The following is a 25,525-nucleotide window of genomic DNA, read 5'->3' on the forward strand; positions in this document are numbered from 1 at the left end:
TATTTTTATTATTTCTTTAAACTATTGATGTTTCTGACTTATTAGTCATATCTATAATGTTTTAGAGTAGTTTTATTGAGATTTAATTCAAATACCATATAATTCCCCCACTTAAAGTACACAATTCAATAATTTTTAGTGTATTCATAGACTACAATCATTCACCACAATCAATTTTAGAACATTTTCATTATCTCAAAAAGAATTATACTACTTAGGTATCATCCATTAATTTCCCCATCTTCTCTAACCCTAACCGCTAGTCCATACTTTTCATCTCTGTAGATTTGCCTATATTGGACATTTCATATAAAGGGAATTATATAATATTTGGACTTTTGTGATCGGCTTCTTTCATTTAGCATAAGATTTTCAGGATCATGCATGTTGTAGCATATATCAGTACCTAATTTGTTTTTATGGCTGAATAATATTGTATTATATGGAATATCACATTTTGTTTAACCATTCATCAGTTGATGGACATTTGGGTTGTTTACACCTTTTGGTTGTTAGGTATAATGCTGCTATACAGATCTGTGTGCAAGTTTTTTTGTATGGACATATATTTTTATTTCTCTTAGGTGTATAACTAGGAGTGGAATTGCTGGGTCAAATGGTAACTTATGTTTAACTTTTTGAGAAACTACCAGATTGTTTTTCAAAATGGCTATACTTCAGAGCACGGTGGCTCACGCCTGTAATCCCAGCACTTTGGGAGGCCAAGGCAGGCCTATCACTTGAGTCCAGAGTTCAAGACCAGCCTGGGCAACATGGTGGAACTCCGTCTCTACTGGAAAAAAAAAACAAGTATCTGGGTATAGTGAAGGGCACCTGTCCTCCCAGTTACTCAGGAGGCCGAGATAGGAGAATTGCTTAAGCCCAGGAGGTGGAGGTTGCAGGGAGCTGAGATGGCACCACAGCACTCTAGCCTGGGCAACAGAGTGAGACTCTGTCTCAAAAAATAAAATAAATAAATAAACCAAGGAGCTGTACCATTCTACTTTCCTATCATCAACATATGAGGGTTCCACTTTTTCTAAATCCTCACTAACACTATTTTTTCATTTTAAAAAATTATAGCCATTCTACTGGGTGCGAAGTAGTATCTCATTGTGGTTTTTATTACATTTTCTTGATGACTAATATATCTATAAATCTTGAAAAATATTATTTGCCTTTGACATTATGATATTCACTCTAGGATTATATAATGCCCACTTTTTTCCCCTTGAATTTTATGGTTTTATTTTTTAACTCTTAATATGTTGATCAATGGGGAATTCACTTTGGCATATAGTATGAGGCAGAATACTTTTCATTTTTCCCAAATAGTTATTTACTCCAATTCTTATGCATTATATTAGGACAAGTACCCTCTTATTGCTTTTCTTTAAAAATTATTTTCCCCCTTCTCATTCTTTTAAATGAAATTCAGTGTACTTTTTAATTATAGCTTTGTGATTCAGTCCTTACCTTCTCCCTACCCCTCCCAAAAATATAATTGAGACTTTTATTGTAATTATATTTCAAATTATACATTTAAAAGGGGAGGTATTAAAATCTATACAATACAGTCTTCTCCTCTGAGAACGGGATTATGTCTCTTCATTTATGTAAATTTTCTTTTAAGATTTCCCAAAGTTTTAGCAAAAAATTTTATATAGGTCTTGCATATTTTTTAAGTTTATTTGAGGGAATTTAAAGTTTTAATTTATGTTACGTATGAAAATACTTATTTATTTGGCATTATATATGGTTTTTTAACTGGTAATATACATGCACCAAACTTGTACCAAGAAGTTCTAAACATTACTAAACTGAATAAAATAAATAAAACCCTCATTCCCCAAGCCCATTTCCCATCAATAATTACTAATATATGTTTGATGTGGTTCCTCCTAATTTTTCCCCATGCACATATGTAAACATATACTATGTTTTATTTCACTAGTAATAGCATATTATACATAAATTTTTGTGACTCATCCATAAGATATATTATAGGCCAGGAATGGTGGCTCACAGCTGTAATCCCAGCACTTTGGGAGGCTGAGGTAGATAATCACTTGAGCCCAGGAGTTGAAGACCAGCCTAGGCAACATAGTGAGACTCCATCTCTACAAAAGGTAAAAAAAATTATACAGACATGGTGGCAAGTCCCAGATACTTGGGAGGCTGAGATGGAAGGATCGCTTGAGCCTGAGAGGTCAAGGCTGCAGTGAGCTGTGATCATACCGCCTGGGCAACAGAGGGAGACCCTCTGTTAAAAAAAAAAAATTATATATATATATATATATATGCGTGCATGCGTGTGTGTGTATGTGTGTGTGTAATAAAAATATATATATTATATAATTATAGAAATATTTTTGGGGCTGGGTGTGGTGACTCTCTCCTGTAATCCCAGCACTTTGGGAGGCCAAGGTGGGCAGATCATCTGAGGTCAGGAGTTCAAGACCAGCCTGGCCAACATGGAGAAACCCAGTCTCTACTAAAAAATACAAATATTAGCCAGGTGTAGTAGCAGGCCCCTGTAATCCCAGCTACTGAGGAGGCTGAGGCAGGAGAATCACTTGAACCTGGGAGGCAGAGGTTGCAGTGAGCTGAGATTATGCCATTCCACTCCAGCCTGGGTGACAAGTGTGAAACTCCATCTCAAAAAAAAAAAGGAAAGAAAAAGAAAGAAAGATTGATTTTCCATCAGCACCTAAAGTTCTCCCTCTCTATTTTTAGTAGCCAGTGGACCATAATGTATTTTAATTTATTGATGCACGATTAGATTGTTTCTAATGTTTTGATATTCTGAGCAATGCTGCAATAAACATCTTGCTGCACTTTTCTGTAAGGAAACAGTATGGCACACACTACTAAAGTGCTCTAAAAAGGCTTTCCTTCTGTTTACATATCATCTCCCTAACAGTATTGTTCTTATCCCATATTACAGTTGAGAAACCAAAGGAACAGAGGTTAAATCCATGTACAATTTACATTCCACTCACAGTGAATGAGAGTGCCTGCTTCCCTATACCCTACATCAAATGAAATGTTATTCCTTTTAATTCTTAGTTGGTACAAGAAGTGAAAAATTATACTTAATCTTAATTTACATTTATTTCATTATTAGTGAGGTTGAGATTTATTTTGTCTTATTTTTAGTTTTTGAGATGGAGTCTTGCGCTGTGACACAAGCTGGAGTGCAGTGGTGCTATCTTGGCTCACTGCAGCCTCCATCTTCTGGGTTCAAGCGATTCTCCTGCCTCAGCCTCCTGAGTAACTGGAATTACAGGTGCACGCCACCATGCTCTGCTACCTTTTTGTATTTTTAGTACAGATGGGGTTTCACCATGTTGGCTAGGTTGGTCTCAAACTCCTGACCTCAAGTGATCCACCTATCTGGGCCTCCCAGAGTGCTGGGATTACAGGTGTGAGCCACCATGCCCGGCTTCTTTTTATGTTTATCAGTCATCTATATTTCTGCTTTGGCTTTTCAGTTCATGTCAATTGCCCAGTTTTTGATTCAGGCTTTATCTCGTTTGTAAGAGCACTTTATGTGATTAGAATATTGACCATTTTCTTATTATATGGGTTATAAGTATTTTTTCTAGTTTGTCATTTGCCTTCTAACTTTATAGTATCTTTTATCATTTACAAGTTAACTTTTTTTGTAATCAAGTCTTTTTTTGGGGTTGAGAGCACCTGTATTTTCTAAGGTCTTTCCTACCCCAAGATTATGAGAAACATTCATCTAAATTTTATTCAGGTACTTTTATTCTTTTAATTTTTACATTTATATTTTAAATTCACCTGTAATTAATTTAGTACCTGGTGTCAGATGGAACTCTTATTAATTTTTTTCTCCCAAATGGTTGGCCAGTTTTTCCAACCCTGTTTTTTTGAATTGTCCTTCCTTTCTTCACATATAGACCAAATTTCCACATCTGGTGGTTTAGTTTGTAGGTTCTCTTGTCTTTCTCGTTGATCTGTCTATTCCTACATCAGGTTAGACTTAATGGCCTTACCTTCATTCTATATTTTAGCAGTAGTAAACATCCCAAGGCCACCCCCTATTATTTTTCTGTAAAATTTCCTTTGGAGTTACACACCCTAATTCTAGTCTGCTAATGGCTTTACCATTACCTTTGCCACAAACATATTTTACCCTCAGGAATGGCACCAGATCCATGGTAGCCTGTCCTCATGGCCTCTAACCCATAATGATCATGTCGGCTGGCCTATACTTCTCTGCTTTCCTCCATACCTCCTAGGTATTGTAGTAATCGTCTGGAATTTCAGTTTCTGATTGGGACTAATTTTTTTTTAGACAGTCTTGCTCTGTTGCCAGTTGCCAGGCAGGAGTGCAGTGACGTGATCTCGGCTCACTGCAACCTCTGCCTCCCGGGTTCAAAGCGATTCTCCTGCCTTAGCCTCCCGAGTAGCTGAAACTACAGGCGCATGCCACCAGGCACAGTTAATTTTTGTATTTTTAGTAGAGACGAGGTTTCACCATGTTGGTCATGCTGGTCTCGAACTCCTGACCTCGTGATCTGCCTGCCTTGGCCTCCCAAAGTGTTGAGATTACAGGCATGAGCCACCACACCCGGCCGGTTGTGACTATTTTTAAACACTAGCGGTATTCTGTTTTAAGAATCATTTACTTAAAATTGCACTTAACTTTTAGTTATCAGTAGTCAAGGCTCTCAGTGTTTCTGTCTCCATGGGTTGCGTCTCTCTCACACACCACATCTCATTCTTGACTTCTCGATTTTAATTCACTTTCGTCTGCAGAGCTTTCTTGAGTAATTTTTCCAGAAAGGGTCTGTGGGCGGTATCCTTTCTTATCCTTGGAAGCCTGAAAATATTTGCCCTCATGTTTGAGTCATAGTTTGCTTGAATAGAAAATTCTAAGCAAATCGTCCTTCACTCCCAGAAGCCTGAGAGCAGTGTTCTATGCTTTGCCCAGTATTTAGTGTTTTAAGAGCAGTTTTTCCTTGATTCTCTAAAATTTATTTATGGAAACAAGCAGGATTCCTCTTTCCAATCTTTGGAATTCAGACATTTCCCTGGATCATTTCTAGTTGTTTGTTCTCTTTTGGTAATTTTTCCTGGTCCTAAGTGGGTAAGGTGTCTCAGTCTGAAGACCCAAGTCTTCCTTTAGTTCAGGGAAATTCTATTCATTTAGGAATGGTTTCTGTTCTATGTGTTCAATCTCCTTTTTCTGGACTTCCTACTACAAATAAATAATAATAATAATAATAATGGTACCTACCATTAAAGCATACTTTCTGTCTGCCAAAATATGTAATCTTCCCAGCATTATTCTTATTATCCCCATTTCATAGATGAGAAAACAAAGGAAAAGAGAGGTTGAGAAGATTATACAAGGTCTCACAGCTAGGAGGTGCAGGTCAAGTTCCAATCCCAAGCACCAAAGCCCGTGTCCTTAGCTGCTATATTCCCTGCCTGTTGGGTCCCAACCCCAGAGCCCACCCTGCCCTTTCCCCCAGTACTCTCCAGTGACAATGTTGAGTGTCGACAGGTAGGGATTCTGTAACCAGTGGGGGAAAGCTTGGGGATGCTAGGATGATGGCATTGAAACAGACTGGGCTACAAGGCCAGAGAGGGGCAGGGATTGTCAGACATTCTCCAGTGAATTTAGAGCTGGGACTCTTCCCATCCCTCCCCTTCCCTTGGTTTCAGCCACCCTCTTCAGGCGTACTTTTTTGTCCCTGGAACTGTGCATTTTTCTTGTGGGTCTCCCTCTTCCTATTCCTGTCCATGTAGTCACTTCTGTAAAGAGCAGCCATGATGACTCTTCTTATAGAACACACACAGTCACCTTCACACTGCTGAGTGTTTGTTGAATGACTGAGTGAGAAAGTAAGTTTACGATGCCCAATGTGCGTCAAACACTGTGCTAAGTATGGGTGATGCAGTACGCATTAGTCAGGAATCTACCAGTTGCAAGAAAGGAAAAGAGGTGGAGTGGATTTTACAAGGCCTCACAGCTCAGAGGTGCAGATCAGGTTTCAATTCCAAGCACCTGGCTCCAGAGCCCATGTCCTTAGCTGCTACACTATACTCCCTGCCTGTCGGGTCCCAACCCCAGAGCCCACCCTGCCCTTTCCCCTCAATACTCTTCAGTGACAATGTTGAGTGTTGATAGGTAGTTTCCAGAAGTAAATGGAATTTACTGGAATAGGGAGGGTTGCCTTCAGGCATAGTTGGATTGAGAGCCTTGAGCAATGTCATTGAGAACTGGCCTCACCCTCTTCATCTCCTGGTTCTATCTACTTAGGTGTTGGCCCTCTCTCTTGGTGGCAGCAGTGCTATCACTAAGTGCTACCGCCAGAAGGGCCAGGGTTATGGCCATGGCCTTGGAGCTAGACTCCCTTGATCATTTCAGCAATAGTCCCTGGGCTGAGTCTCATTGGCCCAAGTAGGACCACATGTCCATCCCAGCCACTGAGGACAGTGGGATGGGTTAAACTAATTGATGGAGGCCTGCATCATATGCCTCTGCCTGGAGCGGGAGATGGGTCTGTTCCTTGTGAATCACCTGCCTTGAGGATGATAGAGGGAAGATTAGTTCCTCAGATAGTAAAGAAGGGTGAACTGAGTCTGGTTAGGCAGATCTCAGATGTCCTCTGCTTCTCCACTCATCAACCAATGTGGTCCTCACCCCAGAGTTGACAGTCTAGTGTGCGCAGGGACACCAATCATGAACAGCGTATAATAAACCGATGACAGCTGTGACAAAGGGCCTAATGAGAGCGCCTACTGGGGGGACCTGGGGAAAGTTTCTGAGGCAGGGGAGGGGCTTGAGATATAAGGATTGTTCTAGGTGAGGATCCTAAAGCAGGCTCATGTAGGTGGGAAGACAAGGAAGGGGAACAGAGCATGAGATGAGGCAGGAGGTATGTTCAGGACCAGACAGCGCTGGTCTTGAGAAGCTGTGGGAAGGAGTGTGACTTTATTCTGGGTGCAGGGGTTGATGGGTGTGTTAGAAAGCTGACCACCACCTAGGCCTCCCAAAGTGCTGGGAATACAACCTGTGGGTGGATCACTTGAGGTCAGGAGTTCGAGGCCAGCCTGGCCAACATGGTGAAACCCCATCTCTACTAAAAATACAAAAAAATTAGCCAGGCATAGTGGCAGGCACGTGTAATCCCAGCAACAAGAGTAAAACTCCATCTCAAAAAGAAAAAAAAGTCTAGCTCAGGCAAACAGATGGCACCATTCTCTGAGCTGGGAGCAGTGGAGGAAGAGTGGTTTGGGTGGCAGGATCGAATCCCACTGTATCTGTAAGTTCATGATAGGGTCGGAGTTAGTGAGTCCTCATGAAACAAAGCCATTTAAATCAGGGCTCATTAAGCTACCTGTGGTGAAGGACTCTGAAATTTTGTAGCATTATACTGCATGTGATTTATTAGGCCAGTCTGAGAACACCTGAGCTGGCCCGTGCCCTATTCAGAGACCAGTCCACTGATCTCATGCTTGGATATGGCAATGTCAAGTTGAAGGTCTTTGAACACACTCAGTCTTGCTATCTATCTCACTGCAGACTGGTAACAAGTGGTCTGTGAACCCACATGGTGCTGCAGACCACATTTTGGGTGGACTGATCTAGTTCAACCCCAGTGCATTTTAGAGACAGGGAAACTGAGGCTTGGAGGTGGTGGTGTGGATTGGCCTTGCCCCAGGATTTGCAGAAGGCAGCAGCAAACTTAGCATTTCAGTCTTTCCCCCACTGACCCTTTGTTTTGATGGCTTGGGCTCAAGCAGTGGGTGGACCCGGGGGAGTGTGTGGAGAACTGTTTCCAGCAGCCAAGGTCACAAGTCTGACCTCCCTGTGGCTGAGTCAGTGGCTCTGTGCTGAACACTTCCCAGGAACACAGGCTTGACAGGACACAGCCTGGCCTTGGAGCTGGCACAAGTACAGTGGGTCGAGGATTGCTCCCAAAAGCCCAAAACCTCCGGCCAGCATGTGGCTGGTTGGACCAGAGCCAGGAAGGGAGACAGTCATGGCTCCTGGCCATCCTGAGCTGCTGCAGCTGCCCAAGGTCAGGCCGATACTGCTGAGGTGACTGCAAAGCGTGCCCCAGGATAGAGGCAGAAGCCAGCCAGCGGCAGGCCTCGGGGCCAGCTCTGTAGGGGGACATTTGGTCTCCTAGCTTTTGCTACACGTGGGCTTCTGCTTGCTGGATGGGGAGCCACAGTTTCCGTTAGCAGGTTGGGAATTGTTCATGGCTGCCTCAAATTGCTGAGGAAGAGACAGATAGCAAGGGGAGAGACATCTGGGGAATAAGAGATTGGGGCAGAATATAGAGTTAAGAGCATGGGCCAGGGAGCCATGCTGCCTGTGGGGCTTCCGCTTTGTAAGCTTTCTATACCTCAGTTTCCTGATCTGTAAGCTGGGCATGATGAGAATGACTTGTTGCTCCACAAGTGGTAGTGATTCTCAGCTGTTAGTACATGCCAGGCCCTCACCTGTCAGCCCCTCAACAGGTATTATCACATTTAACTTGACCATTTACATGAACCCTCTCAAGATGAATTCTGTCTTTACACAGATGATTGCAACAATGCCATCATAGCAATAACAATGATGGGTCTTATTTATTGAGCACTTACTGTGTACCAGGCATTCCACATACACCACATCCTCTAGTCCTTTCAGGGTCCAGTGAGGCCCATTTTACAGAAGAGGAAACTAAGACTCAAAGATATTAAAGGGACTTGCCCAGGATAATTCACACTCAGATTTTTTGGAGTCCAAAGACCGTGCTCCTTCTAAATTCCACTGACTGAGCTGATTCCTTTAGTGAGGGGGCCTGGAGGGACGTGAGACTATAGCCATAGGAGAGGAGGAGTGGGGCTGGGGTCACTGGACACTCACTTCCCGGTCTCATTTTAGAGATGGAGGACTGAGGTCAGGAAGGGGAAGGGACTTACCGTGGGTTCCACAGGCCACAAACCACAGCTCCCTGTGAACTTGAGCCTGAGGTTACCTGCTCTGTCTTACCCCACCCCACTTGTGGCAGGTGACCCAGAACAAGGCCCATGCCACTAGGAAGAGCAAGACCTACACCAAACAAGCAATAGGAGAATGTGTCCTCTGCCTGGGTGCTAGGGTCCTAGAGGCCAAAACATGGCAAGGCAGTCCCTGCCTGCAGCATCAGTGGCTTCATCTGCCATGCTGCCCAACCCCCAGGTTCCATCCCACGGGCAGGCTGCTCCGGCCAGCTCTGCGTCCTTAGTTCCCAGTACAGGCTCCAGCACAGAGCAGGGATTCAGCAGTTATTGAAAGAACTAATTAACGTTTCTTGGCCCACTGTCCAGTGGGGAGGGCCTTTTTGCTTAGAGTCTGTAGACCCCCAAACCAGGGCTGTGAGCCCCAGAGAGTAAAAGCTCAGAACTTTCTAAGTGAGTTAGCAGATTCAAAGCTTGGACTGGGGTAGTCATATACGAACACTTCCACAGAGTGTCAAAGAGCAGGCTGGGGTGTTCACTTTCTTATACAGTGAGTTGGGACAGTGGCATGGCTCTGCAGAAGGTGAAGCCAGTGTATCCCCAGCCCAGTCTCGGGGCGTCTGGGGGTGATGAAAGCTAAGCAGCTGCTGGCAGGGGCAAGGGGCTTGTCTTACTCTGAAGTGCTCTGGGATTCCTAGAACCACACCATTCCCTGGCTACTCTCTTTCTGTCTCTCTCTTTCTCTTTCTTTCTTTTTGAAGTGGAGTCTCACTCTGTCACCAGGCTGGAGTGCAGTTATGCAATTTCAGCTCACTGCAATCTTCACCTCCTAGGTTCAAGCAATTCTTGTGCCTCAGCCTCCCGAGTAGCTGGGATTACCGGCATGAGTCACCATGCCCAGCTACATTTTTGTATTTTTAGTAAATTTGGGGTTTCACTATGTTGGCCAGGCTGTTCCTGCCTCACGTGATCTGCCTGCTTGCACCTCCCAAAGTGCTGGGATTACAGGCATGAGCCACTGTAATAATATCTGAGGCCAGGCGTGGTGGCTCACACCTGCAATGGAGACAGATGGATTGCTTGAGGCCAGGAGTTTGAGTTTAACGTGGCCAACATGGCAAAACCCCATCTCTACCAAAAATTCAAAAATCAGCCAGGCATGCTCCCTGTAATCCCAGCTACTCGGGAGGCTGAGGCAAGAGAATTGCTTGAATCCAGGAGGCAGAGGTTGCAGTGAGCCCAGATCATGCCATTGAACCCCAGCCCAGGTGACAGAGCAAGACTCTATCTCAGAACAACAACAACAACAACAAAAGAAATCATATCTGATAGGGTTATGCGGATTTGATCAATCAATCAGTAGTCAGAAAATGCTTAGCACAGTGCTGTCCTGTGTCAAATGTTTGTGTTATGAAATATGTGGATCAGTGACTGGGGCCTAGGTCCTGAGCGCCCTGGGCCTGTGGGCCACCTAGCTCTTACTGTCTAGATCCCAATTTCTCTTGTACTGAACAGCACCATCATTTATGTACCTCTAAGAAGCGTTGGGATGTGGTGGAAGGAGCACTGGAATGAGAGTTAGCAATCCCAGCCCTGCCACTCAGTTGCTGTGTTTCCTCGGGAAAGTTACTTTCCTTCTCTGGGCCTCAGTTTCACTGGCCGTAAATGGAAAAACAACAGTGAAAGATCTCCTTTGTGTTAGATAGCCTGGCTGCCAGTGACTCATCCATCCTGCCCCCCCCAACCCTGCTGATTTGTGTCCGGATATATGGGAGGCAGAGGGCAGTGGCTGCCCCGGGCTCCTCCCACCGTGGGATGCTCTCCTCTCCTGGCCTGGCAGGCTCTGGGCCTGGGGCACTGAGCTGCTCTGCCCTCTCCTCACCATGCTATGGTCCAGAGCATTGATGAATGTATTCTGGACTTGTTCTGGACCCAGTGCCCTGGGTTGGCAGAGCTGCTTTGCCCATCACAGCACAGTGTATAATTTTAGTTATTAATCTCACTCCATGGCTGATGTCTGCTTTCCTCACTGGGCTGTTGGCTTTGTGAGTGCAGGGCCTGGCCTATCTGTTCTCCACCGTATCCCTAGGATGCAGCACAGAGTCTGGCACACAGTCTATGCTCTGTAACTGTTTGTTGATTGAAAGAAGGTGACGACTCAGCTGAAGCTTGAGGGCATCTCTGATGTGAAGGAACCCTATATTCAGGCTCTCCACCCTAAGAAATCTTATCCCATGCGCCAAAACTTCCATCCTGGAAACCAGCCAGCCTCATAGGTAATTGGTCAGCTCCATTGGAACTGGCCATCTCTTGGGACTCACCTCCTTAGCTTTCCAGGCCTAGGGTGAATCCTGCTTTCCAGAACCCTGCAGCATGACAGCCTTCCAATCTAGAAGGTTCCTGGGCCCTGCAAGGACTGCCTTGGCTCTGCTCCCAGGGACAAGATGAAACGATGGTTAGAATTTGGAAGAGGTCAACTCAGAGAAGGGCCATTCTGAGTTGACCTGATAAGGAATCTTCTTGTGTAACAGTGTGCATGTGTATGTGTATGTGTGAGAAAGTCAGGAGTAGACAGTCAGAGATAAACAAGGGCAGGGATACAGACAGAAATGTCCTGAGACCCTAGGGGATCTCTACCATAGGGAGAGACAGAAGCAGAGAGACCGTGCTTCAGCCTAGGTGGCCAAGGTGGGGTGGGGTGGGCATGGGAAAATAGAGGCTTCTTCTGTCCATTTTTTCTGTGCCATCATCCCAGGATGCCTCCTGCTCTGGTGGGAGCCAGCCATGAGTTAAGCACTCTCAACTTGGACCCCAGGGACAGGCCAGGGTGCATTTGTCAACATCATGACAAGCTGCAGCACCAGAGAACAGCTCTGTGCTGGCACAGCCACATCTTGAGTGGTCTGGCTGTGTGGTGGTTAAGAGTGGGCGTGGCGACTAGGAGCAACTAGTTTTCAATCCTGGCTACACAACCAGCTGGCTGTGTGACTGTGGGCAACTTCCTTTGCCATTCTGTACCTCGGACTCTTCATGGGTAACTGGGGTAATCACAGGCCTCACTTTCTCACAAGCTGCTGGTGAGGGTTCAGTGAATTAATGCAGGCAGAGCTCTGGGAACTGGGCTTGGCACGAAGTTCATGCTCAAGAAAGAGTAGCCAAGAGCCAGCTCAGAGAATCCTCTATTCATCCCACAGGTGGGCAGGTCAAGGTTATCAGCCCGATTTTACAGATGAAGAAACCAAGGCTCAGAGAGGGGCAGGGACTTGCTCAGTGACACCCAATCAACCAGTGTTGGAGCTGGAACTGGAGCTGGGGACCCTCTCCTCCCAGTCCAGGGCTTGTTCCACTGCCCCTGCAGGTCCTCCACGGGGATGTCTCTGTCATTCGCGGCTGTAACTCTCGGGCTGTCGAAATTGCCCTCTCAGCCTGCTGTCTCAGGGAGAGGAAGCCCCAAGTTCTCCTTACACCTTGGATTCCCCAGAGCTTGATGCCCAAAGTTCCAGCTGTGTGGAATGGTGCTGCTGGGAAGGGGCGGAAGCTGCTACTCCCCCACCGGGGGCGGTCACATTCTGGAAGTCAGCGTGTGCTGTATGCAGGACCTGGGTTCAGTTGCAGCCTCCCATTGGGACAGGAGCAGCATGGGGGTGGGGGTGTGACAGGGAAGCCTCGGTGATTGGCTCGGTCTTCTACGGAGCGGCTGCCGGCAGGCCGGCTGGAGGCGGCTTTGCGCTGCCCCAGCCTGGGAGCCCTCAGGATGTGTGTGGGGTGGAGCCTGCTAGGGATCCCAGTGCCACGGGGTGCCGTTGTGAGGGATGGATGCCTCTCCCCCGGAGCAGCACTTTGGGGCCCGTTTGGGTCCTGGGGACCAGCCTCAGGGGACCCACAGCCCACGAGTGTGAGCGTGTAACCCGGTAGCCTGCTGGGCCCCTCACACGGGGTGGGCAGAAGGACGGGCTGGCCCAGGACTCTCTTCCTTGAGACATCCCAGACTCCTTGGATGAAAGTGCTTTGGGAAACCACAGAGTTTTCTGTTTAATGGAAGAAAGAAATCCAGCCTCTCTCTGGAGTGGCAGTGGCCGGCTGGACAGGGTGTGTGTTTGGGAAGGGCGCTGGAGGAGGAGGAAGAGGAGGAGGACAAGTAGGAGGAGGAGGAAGAGGAGGAGAGACGGGTGATGCAAGGGTTTTGAAAGCGCTACCTAGATGTGGGAGGTGGAACCTGGTCATTTGGTTCTGCTTTTCCTAGCAGGTATCGCTCCCCTGGGGAACTTGGGTAAGTCCATAAATAGCTCTGCTGACACAAAGGAGCTCTGTCTGGGGAAGGCGGCCGCTTGACACTGCCGCCAGGAGCTGCCACAGCCACGGCCGCCCGCCTGCGGGAGGAGCCGGGTGGAGACCCGGACAGGCGAGCTGGCAGGAGCGGCAGCCAGGAGCCTCCTGGGTCCCTGCCGGAGTGTGCTGGGTAGGTGGCTGGGGACAGCGCTGTGTGTGTGGTGGGCGGGCAGCTCCTGTCCAAGCCACCCTGTACCCCTGTTTCTTTTGCTTCTTCCCCAGGGCAGCCATTGATAGGCATGTTGCAACCAAACCGTTTGTGCTCTGTTCTGAGATAGCTCTGTGTGTGTGTGTGTGTGTGTGTGTGTGTGTGTGTGTGTCCATTTGTCTGTCTTGGGGGTTGGGAGCCCTGCAGGGTTGCGGGGCATGCTTCCTCTGTTGGCTGCTCCCCACTTCTAGGCTGGCCAGCCAGCTTTTCTTTCTGGGAGAAACAAGAAATGTTTGGTGGCCGAAAAGTCGGGACACTGCATGGGAAGGGAGCACTCAGCCAGTAGGGTGGACTATTGTATCAGGGATGCTGGCTGCACACCAGGCACCAGGGATGGAAGCTCATGTGTAGTTCCACTGGCGGGGGAAAGAGGTGGTCTCTGGGACTAGTCTCAGGGGGTAGCCTTCCACTGGAAGCACAAGCAAGGATGCTCTGCCTCCGAGCTCCAACCCTGTAGGAGAGGGCCTGCACCTGCTCCTTTGGCTCCAGCTGAGATCCATCAGACAGGGGGTGGTGGTAGAGACAGGCTCACCCCACAGAGCTGGCCACTGTGAGCAGACAGAGGCTAATTCTTTTCCCAGCCTGGAGGGTCCACATCTCTGTTCTTGTTCCAAGGTGACCAAGGAAGAACCCTTGAATCCTAGGACCCAGGGCAGGAGGATAAACCCAGACCTGGAAAGGAGAGGAGCCTTGTTCAAGTTTGAGCAGCAGGTCTGTGGCTGAGCAGGGACCAGGATGGAGGACTTCTGCCTCCTAGAACAGCAAGAACATGACATGCGGGAAACCATTTCACTGGTCTGAACTAAGTATTATAATTCAGCTTCAAATCGCACCCTTGACCTGAGAAGCTTGGCTTGCCAGGCCCCTCAGCGATGCTTGAAAACTTTCCACATCCTGCTGCCCTCGGGCCTTCTGGCTGGGTGGCTATCTGGCTCCCTCTTCCAGTGCCAGAGTGGGTACATCTCCTCGCGGGAAGGAGCTGCAGAGGCTGCCCTCCTGGCGCCTGTGGGATCCCAGCCAGGGCACTGCAGGCAGAGTCAAAGTTTCCACAGGGCCCCTTGAGTCCTCTGCATCCAGCCAAGGGGCACCTCCCCTCTTCCCCAGCTCTAGCACGTGGTATGGTTTAGCCTAGCGCAGGCCCTTCAGGGAGCCGAGTTCCACAATAGGGCTCATTACAAGCCCAGACTAGCATCTGAGAAGCAGGCAGGTGGTGAGGATGAGGCAGTTGAGACGTGACCACTCCTCGTGAGAAGTCTCCAGGGTTTTGAGCCAGAAATTGTTGATGGCACTTCTGATTATAAGTATGTGGTATCAATGAAATCCTTGCACTTCCAGGCTCCCTTGCCTTTGCACATGCTGTTCCAGCTGTCTGGAAAGCCCTCCCCTCCCCTCCTTATCCTTTCCTCTCCATGTTTTATTCTAGACACAGCTACAGCAAATACTCCAACTGGAATAAGTCTATCCATTGGTGGTAGCACCCATGGATATTGCTTTGTGTCCTATTTATGTGGAAACTGGGCCTTATTTATCCCTTAGTTGCAAGGCTTTATTTATTTATTTATTTATTGACGGAGTTTTGCTCTTGTTGCCCAGGCTGGAGTGCAATGGCACGATCTTGGCTCACTGCAACCTCCTGGGTTCAAGCGACTTTCCTGCCTCAGTCTCCCGAGTAGCTGGGATTACAGACATGTGCCACCACGCCTAGCTAATTTTGTATTTTCAGTGGAGACAGGGTTTTTCCATGTTGGTAAGTCTGGTCTTGAACTCCTGACCTCAGGTGATCAGCCCTCTTTGGCCTCCCAGAGTGCCGGTATTATAGATGTGAGCCACTGTGCCCAGCTGGGCAGGTTTTCTTTGAGGACAAACACTGACATGCAGGGCAGCTAGGTCTGCCCATCTCCTAGCTCTGTGCCTGGCATACAGGGCCTGGTAGGGAGCCCCTTTAGGAGAGGCCTAGTCTCTGCATGTCAAAGTTGCGTCCATAGGGCCAAGTGTTGGGGGCTGGGTTTGATAGGCGGTGAGGCAGGGAGAATTTTGGCTTCATCCTGGCAGGGGCCATAGGGAGAACCCACTCAGGGGTCATGCTGGGCTGGGTGTTATCCACAGCATAGCCTGGACCATGAAGGGCGGCAGAGATAGCCCTGGCTGATTGAAATGCAATGCTCAGAGTCCTTTGCACAGACTACAGGGGCTTGGAGCACAGCTCCCTGGACCCTCTTGGGATGGTGCCAACCAGAGTAGACCTGGGGAGATTGGCCCTCAAGCCAGCAGTCTGTATGGCTCCCTCAGAAGAGGCACAGCTGAGGAGAGAGTGCCTATCCCCAGCTGCGTTTCTGGGGGCTCTGAGAGCTGCTTCCCATTTGGCCTCTTAAGGCCTGGAGATGGCAGTCTCTTTGCCTTCTATTAGGTTGGTGCAAAAGCAATTGCAGTTTTTGGCATTAAGAGTAATGTAAAACCGCAATTACTTTTGCACCAACCTGATTAGATAGATAGATAGACAGACAGATAGATAGAGATAGATAGATAGATAGATAGACAGAGAACTGAGGCAGGAGAGGAAGGACCTGCCTGAGGTGACATGTGACTCAGAAGGAAAGCAGGGACAAGAACACAGGCTCCCCAGCCCAGCCTGTTTGTACTGCACCAACTGGATGTCTCAGAGTATCCAGGTTTCATCTTGAGGCTCTCTCTTTTCCTGGACTCACCAGTGACATGCCCCTTTTGGACCTTCGGGCTTACTGACTAGAGCCCTGCTATCCTCTGGGAAAAGCAGCATGTGCAACAGAGAGAGCCCTTGGTCAGTGGGCTGGAAACTGCAGCACTGTCTAGTCCCTACTTACCAATGATCTCAGTAAATATGCCTTGTTTCTCACCTCAGTTTCCCCTTTGCAGCAACAAGGGACTGGACCAAGTATTACCAGGTGCCTTCCAAATATCCAGGTCTCTGATTCTCTGCAGGCCATCTCTTCTTCCTGGATTCCAAGAGTCAATGGTCAGGGCCAGGGCTTGGTGCAGCAGGGAAGCAGCCTTCAGCCTGTTCCCCAGGCACCTCTGGGCAGGCGCCTTCTCATGCAAGCTGCAGCCCAAGCTGAAGCTGCGAGGTTTGCTGTTGTTTGTGGAGCCAAGATGTCATTGCTTAGGGAAAACCATCATTCCTTCCAGGAATAAACAAGGCTGCTTGTGGCTCAGCCCCCTAAGCCCGGAGAAGCTGGAGCCACTCACAGCAGACCAGCCAGGCTCAGCCCCAGGGAGTGCCGCCTGCTCCTGCACAACCAGCTGTACCCTGGCTTCCAGGATTGGCTTGGGGATAGGGACAGGATGGTAGGAGGGGTGCTGGAGCCATAAGCCCCTTGGGAGATCAGAGCTTCCAGGCACAGACAAGAGGGAAGAGGGGTCCCTGATTAGCCTCTTCCTTCTGGCAATGGGCCTAAGTCATCACTCAAGATGTGTGGATAGCTGCCAGGTATGCCCTGTGCTCCAGATGGCCCAGGGCTTCTTCCCTCTCCCTGCCCTCCATGGGCCAGCCCGCTCGCACCTGGCACCGTGGCTCAGGCTACTGCCAGAAAACTGTCAGTGGCTCCCAACTTAGAAAGGGGGGTGTACAGGAAGTTATTTGGAACTGGACATGCTTTTCACCACATAGCCAGGGCTCTCTGTGGTGTCTTCAGTTACTTCTTACTGGGGTTAGCTTTGGGCAAATAGCAGAGCTCAGGCACTGGGGGCAGAGTGACAGAAGGTAAAGGAACAAGGAGAGGCAGAGAAGGGCCTTGGCAGTGCCTCTGGGGACCAAATGGCTGGCAGGAACCTTGACAGCAGGCTGGAGGCAGCCAGGACAAGAACTGTGGAATGGGAGTGGCATGGCTGTGCCACCCCTCAAGTCAAGGGCTGTAAGTAATGTCCAGCCAGGACATGAAACCTTCACTTCTCAGACCTCACTTCCTGGCTTTCCCAGTTGCTTCAAATAGCAGCAGCTCTGTACTGTCCTCTCTCCCTCCTTCCCTCTTTCCCTCCTTCCTTCCCTCCTTCCCTTCTTTGTACCCTCCTTCTCTCCCTCCTTCTTTCCCTCCCTCCCTCCCTCCCTCCCTCGCTGCCTCCCGTCCTTGCTTCCTTGCTTCCTTCCATGTGTGTTAAGTACCTACTGTGTGCCATGCACTTGCACATTACCGGAGGCATAGATCTAAAAGGCCCCATCTTTAGTCTAGTGCCGGGGTGGTCAGGTAATGGATAGTAACAACACAGTTTTAATGGAGAGGCAGGGGGGCTGTGGGAACCCCTGGGGAAGCACTCAATTCAGCCGGGGAGCCTCAGCAAAGCTTCCTACAAGAGGTGAAGCTGAATGTGATTGTACAGATGCTTGCCCATTGAAGAGCATCTCCATCCCAGTCTATCCACCCCTCTGAGGTGTAGACATGATTCCCGCCTGGCTGTGGAAATTGCTTTTGTGTGTCCAGCCACATGCTCCTCCTTATCTAGGGAGGTTGTCTAGGAATATGGGCTCTGGACTTGAGGGAAGGCTCTCTCCTAACTTACAGTTGTGTGCTCTTGGGCAAGAATGGAGTTTCTCTTGCCTTCATGTCCTCGAGCGGTGGTCCAGCCTCATCGGGTTAAATGAGATCATGGCTGTAAAGCACTTAGACATGTTTCATGTGAATGGACTCTGCGTCCTGCTAGCAGTGAGAGTGCCACTATCACTTTATCTCATGGGGGGCTGTTATTAAATGCAGTGATGTAGGTGAGGTGCTTGGCGTGGATGTGACACTGAGCAGGCATTCAGTAGTCATTCAGGAGGCAGCACGGCAGCTTTTTGCTAGAGGGAAGCAGTTGGAATGTGCAATCAGAGACGTGTACAAAACAAGGAGTTCACCGAGGAAAGAGCCATGGCCTCAGCCCAGGGAGCCAACGAGGAGACACTGCGATGAGGGGTTTTATTTGTTTTTAAAATAAACTTTTTAAATTGAAGTACAGCATACTTACAGAAAAATTAGAAGAATACAGCCAATGAATTTTCACAAAGTGTAGCCCCTATTCAGGATAAGAAATAGAACATTTTGGTACCCTAGGAATCCCCACAAATAATCCTCTTTTAGTTTCTATGGCCTCAAATGTAACCCTTGTCCTGAATTCTTCTTTTTCTTTCTTTCTTTTTTTATTTTTGTATGTGTGTGAGGCAGAGTCTCGCTCTGTTGCCCAGGCTGGAGTGCAGTGCGCTGCAACCTCCATCTCCCAGGTTCAAGCGATTCTCCTGCCTCAGCCCCCAAGTAGCTGGGATTACAGGTGCGTGCTACCATGCCCGGCTAATTTTTGTATTTTTAGTAGAGATGCGGTTTTGCCATGTTGGCCAGGCTGGTCTTGAACTCCTGACCTCAGGTGATCCACCCACCTTGGTCTCCCAGAGTGCTGGGATTTTACAGGTGTGAGCCACAGCACCCGGCCCTTGTCTTGACTTGTCTTATCGATGAGTGTTACCTATCCTTGAACTTGTGTAAATGGAATCATTGAGTACATATTCTTTTATGCTGACTTCTTTTGGTCAGCATTTTGATGGTAAGAGTCATCAATAATATTGCATCAAGTTTTATTTTGTTTATTCTTGTTGCCCTGTGGTATTTCCTCGTGTGAATATACCGCCACAGTTTATCTTCTACTGTTGACGAACATTTGTGTTGTTTCCAGTTTGAGGCTATAATGAATAGTGCTGCTATTAATATTCTTGTACGTATCTTTTGATGTACTACGTATGCTTCCGCGGGGTAAATACCTAAGTTTTGCAATTGCTGAGTCATAGAGTTGTACATAGTTAGCCTTAGTAAAGACCATCACAGTGCTTTCCAAAGTGTGACGGGGTACACTCCCTTCAGGCTGTACGTGGAAGAGCCTATTATTCCGTGTCCTTACCAATATTATTGGTATTAGGTATTGTGATACCTAACTGTGGCTTTAACTGGAAATTCCTTGATGTCTGGCGAGGCGGCATCCCTTTTTCATGTGTTGATTAGCCATTTGGATGACCTCTTTTGAAAAGTGCCCGTACAGGTCTTTCCCCCATTTTCCTATTGGATTATTTTTTTCTGATTAATTTGTAGGAACTTAAACAATGTTGTAGATACGTGTTTATTGTTGGATATGCACATTTCAAACCCCACTCTGGGATTTGCCTTTTACTCTCTTAAGGGTATAAAGAACACAAGTTCTTGATTTTAATGCAGTCCAATTTGTTAATCTTTTTTCTTTTGTGGAGAGTACTGGTTGAGTCCTGTTTCTTGGCTTATTACAAGGTTATGGACATATACTCTTATGTATTCTTTTAGATGTTTTATGTTTCATATTTAGATCTAAAATCCACTTGAAATGGATTTTTATGCACTATATGAAGTAGACGTCAAGATTCATTTTCTCTGGATAAATATTCAGTGTATTCAAAGTCGATCCTTTCCACTATATGGCAGTATCACCTTTGTCAGAAAGTGAGGGGCAATATGTGTATAGGGTGCTTGAATTTTGAAGGCTGAGAAGAGCTTTGGCAGGTGGACAGGGGAGGGGAGGGTGCTGTAGGCAGGATGTACAGAATGAACATAGGTTTAGAGGGGCCTGAGAGTAGAGTGTATTTGGGGAACGACCTAGAGTTCAGACTGGCTGGAGGGAAAGGAGGAGAAACAGTGTGGTGGAGAAGTTGGCTGGGGCAGAACACACAGGGTTAGGGGATGGAACTTTATCCTAGAGGGATGGAGGCATTTCTAGCAGAATACCGGCAAGTTGGTGCAGGGCCAAGGGAAATAAGAGAAAGTCTCATAACAGAGGGAGGCAGGAGGGTGGGTTTGGAGCAGACTGTAAATCCAGCCAAACCCAGCCCTGACATCACCTCCTTCTTCCCCCCGCAGAGATAGTGTGCGCCCGCCTGCCTCAAGAGGCGGCAGTGAGGCCAAGGGTGCCTGAAGATTGGGAGGGTAACCTTTGGCCACAGGGTTGTGGCTGAGTCCCGCGTCCACATGTCCACTCATGTCCTCGAGTGAAAGAGCCTCTCTTTCACTGGGTTGGGGCTCTAGTGCTGCGGGCCCTGAAGGAGGAGGGCAGTGGGGCAGACTGCGCAGACAGATAAGGCAGGGGGTGTATCTGGAAAGGGGGATCTTTCTGTTCCTCCTGCCCTTGATGCCCCCACAGGGAGACCTGGCCATGCCTTGGGCCTTGAACTCTGACCTTTCTAGGCTAGCTGAGATTCAGAATTGGATAGACATGCTGGGGAGAGCAAGACCCAGAGAGGGGAGTGATTTGGCCCAGGCCATGCAGTGATCCAGACTGCCTTTGCAGCTTCCAAACTTCCTCCCCTGAAACCTGCAGCTAATAGGATCCTGTCCTAGGTGGCTGTAAGGGTCAAAATGTGTCTAGTGCCCTGTCCTGGAATTAGATGCAGGAGAGGGAGCTGATGATGTCGATGATCATGCTGAGAGTAACAATTGTGATTACAGAAATTGCAGATGCTTATTGAGCACCTACTAGGTGCCAGGCCCTTTGCTAAGCCCTCCCCTCAGCTGTGATGTAGGTTCTCAGTATTCACATTGCCATTTTACAGATGAGGAAATCAAGCCTAAATAGTTAAGCAGACTGTGCAGGTGCACTGACCCAGGAGGTGGCAGCGCCAGTCTTTGAAGCTAGATTTGCCTGTCTCTAAGCCCCAGTTCTTCATCAGCAACAGGCTTCCCTCCTACCATCCCTGGCTCTCAGTCCTCTCTATTTCCAGATCTGTGGCCTTAGATTTTGGGTTGGTCCCTAATGCCCATTCATGAGAGAGTCAAGCTGTGGAGAGGAAGGCAAAGGAGCAGAAGGGCACCACTGTGGGCTACTGTGTGCCAGGCACTACCTCTGTATGCCCCACAGCAGCCCTGCGACGAAGCAGCACACTGGCTGTGAGGGAGGCGGCACATGGGTAGGAAGTGGGATTCACCCTCAGGCCCTCCTGTTTCCAAATGCTGACTTCATGACTGCAGCACTATTTGTGTCCTTCCCTGAGGTCTTCCTGGCATGGCAGGGCTTCTTTGATTAACCTAGTGTAAAACATCACAGAGAAGCCACACACTTCTAGCTCTCCCCACCTGGATGGGGCCCTTGGGAGGGAGAGGATTTGGGAAGGTCACTGGGTGCACAGAATTCTGCACCGCCCTTCCCAACACCAGGTATCAGTCTCCTGCCCCTCAATCTCCAACCATGTGGAGTCTGAGCAGGGCCCCTGCATCTGATATTGCTCACCGCTCCCTAGCACAGAGCCCGGCCCAGGTGGGTCCTCAGGGAGCATCCTTGGAAGGAAGGGAAGGGGATAGTGAAGAGGGCAGGAAAAGAGGTCAGAGAAATAGAAAGAGCAGGGCTTTGGAGTCAGGCAGACCACGGTTTCAACTCTGACTCTTCCACTGACTTGCTGTTTGATCTTGTGTAAGTTACGTAACGTCTCTAAGTTCTCATTTTGTTATTTACAAATGATACTGATCTCAGGCTTGTTGGAAGTTAGAGCCTAAAGTATAAAACATAGTTAGAGCCTAAAGTATAAACTGTCACAGTGTGTAGCATGCAGTAGACGCTCAGTTAATGATCGCTGTCTCTCCCCTATCTTTGGCAACATTGTCTGTTTCGAACACCTCTAGCTTCACCTTCCTTACCTCTACAGCACTAAGTAAACACTGCTTTCTGGGTAAAGTCAGAATTCCTTAACATATCCATGCTCCTGCCCCATCCAACCACCTCCACCTCCTTGAATGTTTCCTGCTGGCTCTGGCTCAGCCTGGAATGCCCTGTCCCATCTTTTCCCCCATTACCTCCTCCCAGAGCAGTCCTAGTTGTTCTTGCTGCCGTTGCTTCCACAGCCCCCTACTGTGGCAGCAGGTGGGTGAGAGATTGACCTGGCACCTCCAAGGCAGAGAACATGGCTTGCTGCTGTTTGGCTTCAATAGCCAGCACAGGCCCTGGCACATGGCTGCAGCTCTGTAGGTATTTGCTGAGTAAGTCTTGGGGGAAATGGTGTGAATAAGCGAGACATGATCCTGATGAGCCAAATAGGACCTGCCCAGGGCTATGACAGCAGGGCAGGCTGGGTCTTGGCAGGGGAACAGAGAGCCTTCCAGCCAGAACATCTGAGGCAATTGATCCAGCACTCACAGGGACGGGCAGGAAGTGGACTTGAGGGGTAGAGAGCTTAGGGAAAGGAGACTGCCCGAGAACAGACACACACACACACACATACACACACACACACACACACGTACACGCACACACACACACACAGAGCAGGCAGAAGAGCAGGGTGCCAGCTGAGAAGGGGAGTGAGGGTGGAGCCCACAGATGAGCTGGTTCCTGAGCAGAGCCCCAGGGGTGGGGCAGGGGAGGCCAGGGGGCCTGGAGTTTCCCTTCTCATGAGGCGTCAGTCACCACAAGCTTAGGAAGAAGCTGGGAACCCCTCTGCTCTCAACTCTCAACTCCCTGCCTTTCAGAGAAGAAAGCTGGAGGAGAGAAGGGGTCTTTAAGGTGGTAGGTCGGGACAGAGACTGCACGTCCACCCCATGTTGAAGCAGTGGTGTCAGAAATGAAGGCAGGAGAAGGGGCCTGGTGAGGGGTGACAGGGCAGTGACAGGGCAGAATGGTGCTGAAACCATGGGAGCTGCCTCCCTGCCCAGGGAGAAGCTGGGCATCCAGGCAGGTAGTAGTGGGTCTCCAGCAGGCTGCAAATAGCATGTCCTTCTGGCTTGGTCAGGCGGAAGTGCCAAGAGTAGGGAGGGTTTCTGAGGGGGCCCTCCGTCCTCTCTTTCCTCAGGGATTCCTCTTCCACAAGTGTTGGCTTTGTCCTGAGATTCTCTGTGTGGGGTGAGCTACCCCTCTTCTGTGCCTCAGTATTGCTGTCTGTAGAGTGGGTATGCTCCCTGCTGTGGCGTGCCACCCTCCTGAGCCTCTGACAGAGGAGCTTCAGTCTGTGGTCGAATTCCTCCTTTGCTCCTCTCTCCTCCTGCGGTTGGGCCTCTGTTTAGGGAACATGAATGGGCAGCTGCCTCCAGGGAACTTGCCAGTCCCCCATCCTGCTCTGAGGTCACGCCCCTTCTGCACAGGCTCCCCATTGTAGAGAGGGCGCTGTGTGTTTGAACTGGTCCCAGGTGAGGTTCTGGTCTGGATTTTAGTTCTGATTCTGTTGTATGACCTTGGGCTTATCACTTCTTTTCTCTGGGCCTCATGCAACAGACAGTCACCTTGTCTGTTACCTGACGCCACTCTCCAGGATTGTCTCAGGCATCAGAAAGAAGCAAAAAGGCCTGGGTCTTACTTGTAGGGAAGGTGATGCAGTAGGTCTTAGATCGGGTTCAGACAGAGGCATTTTTAAAATGCTCCACAGGTAATTCTAAATTGTACTTCTCTATTGAGAACCAATAGTCTAGGTCTGTGGTTTTCAAACTTTAATGTGCAAATGAATCTCCTGGGATCCTGTTAAAATGCAGATTCTGATGGGGAAGGGGGTTGTGGATTGTGTGTATTTTATATAAACTCCTGGGTGCTGCTGCTGCTGGCTCATGGGCTGCACTTTGAGGCTGAGTCTAGATGGTCCTGTGAAGTTCATTGGATTGTTCTTTCACTCATTTATTCATTCATCAAACATTTCAGCTGGGGAGTGGTCAGACGTGAGGCTACAGGGAGACAGAGCCCAGGGTCTTCCAGGGCTACAGAATTTGAACTTTATCTGAGAGGTATTGGGGCACCAGCCACAGCAAAGTTTTAAGCAGAGGAGTGACAAGCTGAGGTTTGCATTTAGGTGGTTCCCCTGACGTAGCATAGAGAATGGCCAGCGGGGTCTGCATTGCCAGTGCGAGGACCGCATCATCCTGATGGGAGATGATGGTTGTCTAGAGGGAAGTGGTGGCAGTGGACACGGAGAGAATGGGAATTTTCTTTTTAAAAAAGATTAATCAACTTTTTAATTTTTTATTTTTTGAGACAGAGTCACTCTATGGCCCAGGCCAGAGTGCAGTGGCAGGATCTCGGCTCACTGTAACCTCTGCTTCCTGGGTTTGAGCGATTCTCCTGCCTCAGCCTCCCGAGTAGCTAGGATTATGGGTACACGCCATGTCGCCTGGCTAATTTTTGTATTTTTAGTAGAGACAGGGTTTTACTATGTTGGCCAGACTGGCTTGAACTCCTGACCTCAGGTCATCCACCCATCTTGGTTTCCCAAAGTGCTGGGATTACAGGAGTGAGCCACAGCATCCCACCTCAACTTTTATTTTTTAGAGTAGCTTTAGGAATTAGCACAAAGTACAGACAGCTCTCATGTACTCTGTCCTCCTTATTGCCAACCTCCCTAGGGGAAGGATCCTTGAAATTGTGTGAGTGATGATCAGGAGGATTTGAGGATTGACCATGGGGGTGTCGTGAAGGAAAATGAGGAGAAAATGATAGCCAGGTCCCTGGTTTGGGCAACTGGTGGTGGCGTCATTGATATAGGGACCATGAGAGGAGGAATGATGGACTTTGGGGGCGATCACCCACTCAGAGTAGGGCTTTTGAGCAGATTTCAGTCTCCAGCCATTCCCCAGGGCGGCCTCCCGACACTCCGCTGTACTCTGGCAGCATCTGAGGGTTTTCCTTCACATCGCACATCATGGTTTCTATTTATCCTGTGTTTATGTGAGTGACGACTTGGTCAATGTGCCTCCTTTGTCTCTAGTCTGCAAGCTCCACAAGGACAGGGATCATGTGTTTCTTATTCCTTCCTTTATGCCCTTTATGCACAGAGCCTAGAACCATGTCTGGATGCACAACTATTCTGAGGATTCGGTGAATACTTGCTGTGGCATCTCGACTCAGGAGATGGGTCTGGGCCGGCAGTGTGGACAGTGAGTCACCAGTGGCCAGATGGTGCAGACAGCGATTGTAGCTGGGGGAGTGGATGGGTTCACAAGGGAGGAGACAGGCTGATGATGAGACGGACCCTGCAGCAGGTCCTGAAGGACAGGCAGACAGGCCCATGGGAGGGCGGAGAAGGGGTCAGCG

At 48.6% G+C, this 25,525-nt stretch overlaps 1 protein-coding gene across 13 annotated transcripts in view; it reads left to right on the forward strand.

Moving 5' to 3' along the window:
* The window catches only part of RGS3 (regulator of G protein signaling 3), a 132,574-nt gene that overhangs the window by 86,060 nt on the left and 20,989 nt on the right, over window positions 1-25,525 (forward strand). Inside the window, exon 1 of one of the 13 annotated variants that reach the window (XM_078374657.1) lies at window positions 12,760-13,219. The exons of 9 other annotated variants lie outside the window; for them this stretch is intronic. Coding sequence is in view for 1 of the 4 variants with exons in the window: in XM_009001720.5 (XP_008999968.1) it covers window positions 13,009-13,062 (54 nt within the window). In the remaining 3 variants the exon portion in view is untranslated. Of the gene's footprint in view, window positions 1-12,759; window positions 13,244-13,282; window positions 13,433-25,525 lie in introns of those variants that run through there. 3 more of the 13 variants (XM_009001720.5, XM_009001728.6, XM_009001735.6) reach the window with 3 other exon arrangements.

The sequence above is a fragment of the Callithrix jacchus genome, chromosome 1 (genome assembly GCF_049354715.1).
Source record: "Callithrix jacchus isolate 240 chromosome 1, calJac240_pri, whole genome shotgun sequence".
Lineage (NCBI taxonomy): Eukaryota > Metazoa > Chordata > Mammalia > Primates > Cebidae > Callithrix > Callithrix jacchus.